Here is an 8,195-nt window from a genome sequence, read left to right as displayed (position 1 = left end):
TCGAGCCCGCAACCCGGGCATGTGCCCTTGACCGGGAATCGAACCCGGGACCCTTCAGTCCGCAGGCCGACGCTCTACCCACTGAGCCACACGGGCCAGGGCCATTGCTGAGTGTTTTGGTGCCACCTCCCAACGCTGTGCCCCAGGCCCTGAATGACGAGGTTAAAAATGTTCCCCAGGCTCAGAGCAGGTGATGTTTGACCCCCTGAACACAGCTTCCGGGTAAGAGTGGAGCAGGTGGTGGGGGGGGGGGGGGGGGGGGCGGTCGTGATGACAGTCAGAGGGCACCGTGAGTGCCCACCAGCTGGCCTTCGTGCCCCACACTCATCAGTGCTGCCTGTAACCTTGGAGATTGCCTCGTGGGAATCAAACCGACGGGAGACAGCAAAACGTAGCAAAGGAATGTAAAGCAGGAAAAAATGAAAGGGAAAATGTCCTGCCGAACCGGAAAAACCTCCCACAAAGAGAAGGAAAACACATTTTGCTGGGTACAGAGGCACATCACAGGCAAGCGCTAGGGATTGCAAAGCCAAAGGAAATATCACCCTTTGATACAGCCAGGCAGCTGCGCCCGCCCGGAGCATACATACCTGTGCTCAAGCCGGAGGGCACGCTGGTCCCGCCAAAACCCACCTGTAATTAGAGGAAGCACCATGTCGCCAGTTGCCTTTACCCAGTGACGTTATGACCAGAGGTAGTTTTGCAACCTGGAGCCAGGCACCCGCAGAAGGTAGGCTCCTGCCTCCAGGCGACCCAGAGGCTGGGGCCCTGTCCTTCCCAATGATGATATTTCAAAGGGACGCCTCCCAGGTCTTTGAGAAACAGTTTCCCAGATTGTCAAACCGGCTGGAGACTGGTTTAGCTTTTAAAATACTGACATACATCTCAAAGGGGTAGAGAAACGATTTACAATTCCTTGCAAGGTTCCTAAAGTAACGCTCTAAGGACAGGGAGGGAGGTGAACTCTGTTTTCCTCTTTTGCAGCTGGGAGAATTCATGCATTTTTTCTTATTTTTGATCTGTATTCACTCTGACGGCGTCGCCCTGTTAACTTGCAGTGGGGGATGGCTTCTTCTAATGAGTAGGTCACCTCATTCCCCATCAAAGGCTGGCTGCCCTCACGCTGGGGCCGGGTGAGCATGGGCAGAGAGCAGAGGGAGGTTTTAAGAACTATTTATCTTAAACTTGTTTTACCGAGACTGCCATACACATGTAATCTATATATATAAAAGCCTAAGCAACTGTTACGACCAGACGACCAGCCAGTAGTTATGATGCGCACTGACCACCAAGGGGCAGACGCTCAACACAGGAGCTGCCCCTTGGTGGTCAGTGCGTTCCCGCAGCCAACCTCCTGCAGCTGTTCAACCTCTTGTGGTCGCTCCCCTCCGCTGGCTGGCTCTGATTGGCCCCAATCGCAGGCCAGGCCGAGGGACCCCACCCGTGCACAATTTTGTACACCGGGCCTCTAGTCTATAATAATAAAAGCATAATATGCTAATTAGACCAGACAGCCTAATGACCTTCTGAACGTCATTTCAGACATCCTTCCGGACAAAGCCACGGCAGCGAGGGCTGAGGTAGAGGCGGTTAGGGGCGATCAGGCAGGCAGGCAGGCAGAGTGGTTAGGGGCATCAGGCAGGTAGGCAGAGTGGTTAAGGGCATCAGGCAGGCAAGCGAGTGGTTAGGAGTGATCAGGCAGGCAGGCAGAGTGGCTAGGGGCATCAGGTAGGCAGGCAGGCAAGCAGTTAGGAGCCAGTGGTCCCAGATTGTGAGAGGGATGTCCCCCGAGGGGTCCCAGATTGCGAGAGGGTACAGGCCAGGCTGAGGGACAACCCCCTGCCCCCGCACGAATTTCATGCACAGGGCCTTTTTTTTTTTTTTAAAGAAAAGAATGAGGAAGCTCTCTGTGTACTGACTGGGCAGGCTCTCCAAGGAATCTTAAGTGAAACAGGCAGGGCAGCACATACTTAATACGCTGCCATTTGGATTAAGGGCAGTGAGATCCTATATCTGTGTTCATGCCATGGTCACCCTGGCGGCAGGCGGGGGACATTTCGCTCACAAGCCTTTTGTGTGCTTTTTAATGGTATCACTGTTATTTCTTCATAGGAAAAAACAACGGCATCCACTGATCTTTGAAACGGATGCTCAGTCAGCGCAGAACGTTCACAGATTAAATCCTCTCAGCATGTGAACAGTGTGCAGCGTGTGCTAACACTCTCAGGATTCAGCTTAGACTCGGTGCAGCCTGATTGCTTCACTCAACAAAGCCTCCTGGTTCTAATCAATTAAAATGCGCTTAATTCCCGATAGATCCATTCTGCTCGGCATGTCCTGCTGCGTGGCCTGTGCCCCACGCGGCCCGTGGACATCCAGGAGCCGGTTTGGTTCTAGTGGTTAGATCCTTGCAGGCTCTCTGAGCAATGGTTGCTTGAAGCATTGCTATTTCCCACTTTTTAAAAAAAAATTTTAAGAGAAAGTTATCCTTTCACATGAAAAATTAAGGTTTTTAAAAAGTTATTTCTATAAAAATCACTCTCTTTAGCTAAAGTTATCACAAGTGACTTTTAGTTTGCATTTTTCATTAATCTTTTTCAAAGAGAAATCAAATTGTGGTGTTGATTCTGGATGATTCATGCACCATTCTTTCCAAATTCCCCAGGTGTGAAAAGTTGAGTGGTGTTTTAAATTAACAAGTATCAGCCAAATATGTAATCTTAGACCTGAAAAGTTAGGTGGATGCATATATTGAGAGCATTTCTCTACTAGGATATATAATTTCTAATGAAGCAATTTACAAAAGCAAATGTAAAACTTTGTCAGAGCAGCCTTGATATGAAGGGTCAGCACATAAACGCCACAGTAGAAATGAGTAGATTTAGGAATTTCTATTTGAACAATTCCATAGGCATCATGTAACAGTGGGAAAGGCAAAAAATGTAGCCCCTTCATTAGAAAAGATTTTTCTTTTTTCTTGCAAGTATTAAGTCCCTGTCTTGTTTCTGCTGCTGTTAGCATTTTAGCCTGCCAGATAGGAAATGATGTTAATGAAGACATAAAATAACACACACATATTTTACTCAAAATCCAGAGAACTGGGAATAGTGTGTGTTAGAAGAGGGGTGGGAATATGGCACAAGGGAAAAAACAAGGGAATACATAAGGGTTAAAAAAATACAATAGTAATTCACACTCTGAAATTGCAGATAGCTAACTTTCAAACTAACAATTACTTCATTGTTTAAGGTCCTTTCTCCCAATTTTTGAAGTTATACTCCTATGAATTATCTTGCTAAGATTTATCTGAAGGAAAAACCGTAACTGTAAAAAGTGCAATAAGCAAGAATGTATAAGTCACTAACTCTTTTCCATGCCAACAAATTGGTATTTGAAGATCTAGTTTTGTATAGAGGCATACTAGCCATCAGTAACTACAGACAGTCCTCAGGTTACATCGGTCTCAACGTACATTATTTCTTGGTTTTGTCCCCCCTCCCCTTTATTTATAAAAAAAAAAAAATTCCGTCATTTCGACGTATGTGCATATGTGCTTTATGTTTTTTATTATTTATTTACCACAAGTTAAGGTCAGGAATTGTTATCTTTCTTTTACATTTTTTTCCTGTTTCACTTCATTACTGCTGTGTATGTGCTCCACGTGAGTGACGCAGGTGCTCATGTAGATGGGTTCTGACTTACGGTGAAAATCGCGTTACGTCGTCGCCGTAGGAACGGAGGCCCAGAGCCCGCCTCCTCCTGCCACACGGCTCAGAGGGGACGGGGGCAGCGGTGGCCGAGCTCCCCGGGGTCACTCTTGGTCTCTCTGCAGTAAAGACGAGTCGGCCTACGTGGCAGCCCCCCTGACCGGGCGGGGAGCGGCGGTGGTGGTAGTGGGTTACACCTTGGCCCCCAAAGGTAAGGCGGTGGCCCTGCAGGGGTGGGGGCCGGTGGGCTTTGCGGGGAGCAAGCCCCTCACAGCACCTGCCCTGCGCGTCTCCCACAGGGACCCTGGACCAGATGGTGGACCAGGTGGCCCGGAGCATCGCCTTCCTGCAGAAGCGGTTTCCGTGCAATGAGTGGGTGTCGCCGCAGGTGTCCTTTGGCTGATGATGCTGGGGGCTGGAGGGGCTGGGCGGGGAGGGGCACTGGGTTCAGCCATTCAGCCCCTTCGTGCCAGCCAGCTGCCCTCTGGCCCGTGGAGCAGAGGACAAGCAGCGACGCGGCTTCCGCTCTGGCCCTCCCAGGGGGATTTACCTGTGCGGACACTCGGCCGGGGCCCAGCTGGCCGCCATGATGCTCCTGGCGAACTGGACGGAGCGGGGAGTCACGCCCAACCTCAAAGGTTTCTGTGGGGCCTGCAGCCCGGCCGGCAGCCTCCCCTCCCCTCCTCCACGGGGCCTGAGCTGGGGGTCTGCACTGGCTGTTGACCTGGGGGCTTTGAGTCTGTGAGCGGGGCCTGCTTGCTGCTTCTTGGTCCCCTATTCTGGTCCCTCTCCCCCTCTATCTCCACCCGCCACCACCCCCCAACCCCCATCCTGGGCTGGCTCAGTCTTGCCCACGCAGCACCTGCACAAGACCTGGTCTGGGTGGGTGGCCCCGCTGCCACAGGCCCTCTGGCGGTTCCTTCCTCCCAGCCTGCTTCCTGCTGAGTGGGGTCTACGACCTGGAGCCCATCGTGCACACCTCTGTGAACGCCCCTCTGCGCCTGACCCCGTGAGTCCCCCCTCCCCGCTGGCTGGAGCCCAGGAGGGGTGCAGGGTGAGGCAGGGAGGGTGTGAGGTGAGTGTGAGGTTCCTCTCCTCCGCCCCCCCCCCCCCCCCCCCCCCAGGGAGGGTGCTCGGAGGAACAGCCCACAGTGGCACCTGGAGGCGGCCTCCGCGAAGCCCAGGGGTCCAGCCTGCCCCGTGCTGGTGATCGTGGGCCAACACGACAGCCCCGAGTTCCACAGGCAGTCCAGGGAGTTTTACCAGGTACCCCAGCAGCCTGCCGTGGGCTGGAGGTCGAGGGTCATGCAGTCTCCTATCCTGTCCTGTATTTCACCCCAATGGCCCCAGACCATCCATCGCCAATTCGCCCGATTCGGCAGATGCGTGGTGAGCACCTGCTCTGCCAGGCACGGGGTGAGAGCCCCCCTCTCCTCTCCCGCGCCACACGCTCCCCTGCTCCCTCCTCCCACCAGACCCTGTGCCGAGCGGGGTGGCGAGCCTCCTACGAAGACCTCCAGGACGTGGATCACTTTGAGATGGTCTGGAAGCTGAACCAGCAGGACTACGCGCTCATCCAGGTGGGGCGCGTCCCTTCATGGGGTGGTGGTGGGGGGGTGTGTGTGCGCGGTCCCTGCCCCTGCCGTAGCCCCTGCGTGTGAGTGGAGGGGGGAGCGCAGAGCAGCTGCCGGCCGGTTGTCGCCCAGGAGGCTGGGAGACCTGGCGATAGGAATCAAGTGCCACACTTGCCTCTTTCACTTGATTTTCTTTCTTTTTTTTCTTTTTTTAATTTTTAATTGATTTCCGAGAGGAAGGGAGAGGGAGAGAGAAACATCAGTGATTGAGAGAGAATCATGGATCGGCTGCCTCCTGCACGCCCGCCACTGGGCATCGAGGCTACAACCCAGGCATGTGTCCCGACCGGAATCGAACCGTGACCTCCTAGTTCATAGGTCAACGCTCAACCACTGAGCCACACCAGCTGGGCTTAAATTTTATTTTCCAGTTAGAGTTGCATTCAATATTACTTTATATTAGTTTCAGGTGTACAGCATAGTGGTTAGACAAGAATATACTTTACAAAGTGATCCCCCTGTTAAATTGTATAATTTTTCCATATCCCGAAATAATGTTTTTGGATTTCTTTTCAATGGTTTACAGACAGAAAGCCTTTATTGGCCCGTGGGTCACACCCGGGGGCAAGTCGGCTTGAGGCGGGAGCCTCATTAGCACATTTCCGACGGGAGGTGGGGAGACGGGAGGTGGGGAACGGCGACGCCTAGGTCGCGTCTCTGCTCCCCCAGCAGCCCTCTCCCTCATCACGTTCCTCCCGAGAGCGCCTCCCGAGCCTCTCCCATGCGAGGGCCCTGTCTTTCCTTCCTGCTGCAGATTATTTTGAAAACAATCTTCCAAGAGTCCTGATGGGCCCCAAGCCCCAGCCGGCATGCACCCGACCTGCGAGTCTTCTGCAAAGGGCCGGACCGCTCCCCCCAACCAGCCTCTGCTTCCTGGGGGCCCTGTAGCCTCCATATGTCCACCTGCCCTGGCAAGAGCCCAGTCTTCCCCCTGCTCTGAGCAGGATCCCCGTCTCCATGGCCGCGCCCTGGTCGGAATCAAGCCGCTGAAGGGACAGGCCAGCCCAGGGCAACGCTGCGTGATGTCCAGAGCGCCTCGCCAAGTCTGAGCCCACCGCCTGCTGAGAAAGGAGACAGAAACGACAGCTCGACCTTTCATGCCCGGACACACACCTTTCGAAAAGAATAGCCTTTCGTCACATGTAAAAGTGATATAAAATTCAAATGTCCGTATCCATAAATAAAGTTTTATTGGAACCCAGCTACGTTCATTCATCTACGAATTGTCTGTGGTGGTGTTTGAGCTACAGGGGCAGAGTTGGGTGGGGTCAGAGACTGGATGGCCCCCAGAGCTAAACTAATTACCATCTGGCTCTTTTCGGAAAAGTTTGCTGCCCCTTTTGCAAGCGATTCCCACACCGCGTCTGCCTTTTGCTTCACTCTTTGTCCACTCTGTCCTGGGCGCCACCGGACATTTGGGTCTGCCCTGAAAACCCTGGAATGTTAGCTTCGGGATAACCCCTTGACCCTGACAGGACAGTGACGCCCACAGGTGGACAAGCTTCTGCTGCCCCCCACCCGCCCACCCCAGGGGAGTGTGCAGTCCCCTGGGAGCCAGCTGTCCCCCCGCTACACCCCACCACCTCTCTGCCCCACTCTGAATAGCTTGCAGTTCAAGAATGATTGATTAGCTCTGGCCGGTGGTGCTCAATGGTTAGAGTGCATTAAAATTTTAAATTCACATTTGACCTAAAAATCCACTTTTAGAAATCTAGCCCCTGGAAGCAAAAGTACCAGAACACAAGGATATTCATACAAAGTGTTTACTGCAGTATCATATAATAAAAGGCTAATATGCGCCCTGACCGGTTTGGCTCAGTGGATAGAGCGCCTGTCTGCGGACTGAAAGGTCCCAGGTGCGATTCCTGTCAAGGGCATGTACCTTGGTTGCGGGCATGTCCCCAGTGGGTGGTGTGCAGGAGGCAGCTGATCAATGTTTCTAACTCTCTACCTCTCTCCCTTCCTCTCTGTAAAAAATCAATTAAGAAATATATATATATTTTTTAAAAAGGCTAATATGCAAATTGTCCCCTTGGGAGTTTGCTCACTATGACGTGCGCTGACCACCAGGGGGCGGCTGGGGAAGGAAGGCCCCAATCAGCCCTGATGACCAGCCAGGCCTAGGGACCCTACCCTGCACAATTTCCTGCACTGAGCCTCTAGTTATATATAATGGTACAGAATTAGCAACCTGAGGGCCCGTCCATAGGGGCCTGACTGAATAAGTATCTGTGCTGCAGCATGGACCGCTATGGACCGCTATGGACCTTGAGGGATGTCTGGTTCCGGAGGGATTCTGATGGGAAGGCAGGAACCCAGTTCCAAGGGTCCATTTCGAGACTTCCAAGAAGCCGCAGGGAAAAGACGCGATAAGAGCCGAGTTCATAGCTCCCTGAGCCAGGGCGGAGGCGGAGCCCTGGATTTCACCTGGGACATTTTTTCCCTGGAGGATGCGCGGCCTCAGCACACATTCCAACTCAGCTGGCTCGGGGGCAGGGGGAGCTGGCACTAGGGGGCCCCAGGAGTGGGGCGCCCACAAGGACAACCAGAGTTTGCAGGCTGAAAGGGCTTAATACAGATGTACTCGACAGGCGCCTCCTTAAATCCATTACGAGGACTGCAGCCCACCTTAGCTCCGCTCGCACCACTCTACTAAGCCTGCAAGCGGCAAACGCGGGACCGAGGTCGCTAGGTGCACGGGGCGCAGAAGCCGCGCCATGCAGAGGGAGGACTACAACTCCCAGCATGCCCCGCGCACTCCCAGAAGGCTGCGAGGGCCGCTCCCGAGCTGGGCGTTCCCGACAGGCCTCGCGGGCGGTCGCCAACCGCTCGATTTGAATCGCGGCACCGCTCG

The 8,195-nt window shown here is 53.6% G+C and overlaps 2 protein-coding genes across 2 annotated transcripts in view; one reads left to right on the top strand and one right to left on the bottom strand.

Annotated features, from left to right (window-relative positions):
* Nucleotides 1-6,468, top strand: part of AFMID (arylformamidase) — a 10,005-nt gene extending 3,537 nt beyond the window's left edge. Inside the window, exons 4-10 of the mRNA XM_005884320.2 lie at nt 3,709-3,918; nt 4,007-4,079; nt 4,248-4,351; nt 4,638-4,716; nt 4,832-4,973; nt 5,183-5,287; nt 6,096-6,468. Of these exons, the coding sequence (XP_005884382.1) occupies nt 3,709-3,918; nt 4,007-4,079; nt 4,248-4,351; nt 4,638-4,716; nt 4,832-4,973; nt 5,183-5,287; nt 6,096-6,128 (746 nt within the window). The 3' untranslated portion in view covers nt 6,129-6,468. The remainder of the gene's footprint in view (nt 1-3,708; nt 3,919-4,006; nt 4,080-4,247; nt 4,352-4,637; nt 4,717-4,831; nt 4,974-5,182; nt 5,288-6,095) is intronic.
* TK1 (thymidine kinase 1, soluble) overlaps nt 1-8,195 on the bottom strand; it is a gene marked incomplete at its 3' end in the record, with an annotated part of 25,657 nt that overhangs the window by 11,167 nt on the left and 6,295 nt on the right. The gene's annotated exons all lie outside the window — the stretch shown is intronic.

This window comes from Myotis brandtii, unplaced genomic scaffold (assembly GCF_000412655.1).
Source record: "Myotis brandtii unplaced genomic scaffold, ASM41265v1 scaffold825, whole genome shotgun sequence".
Lineage (NCBI taxonomy): Eukaryota > Metazoa > Chordata > Mammalia > Chiroptera > Vespertilionidae > Myotis > Myotis brandtii.
Note: the sequence above shows the minus strand (reverse complement) of the source record. Positions and strands in the feature narration are given on the sequence as shown.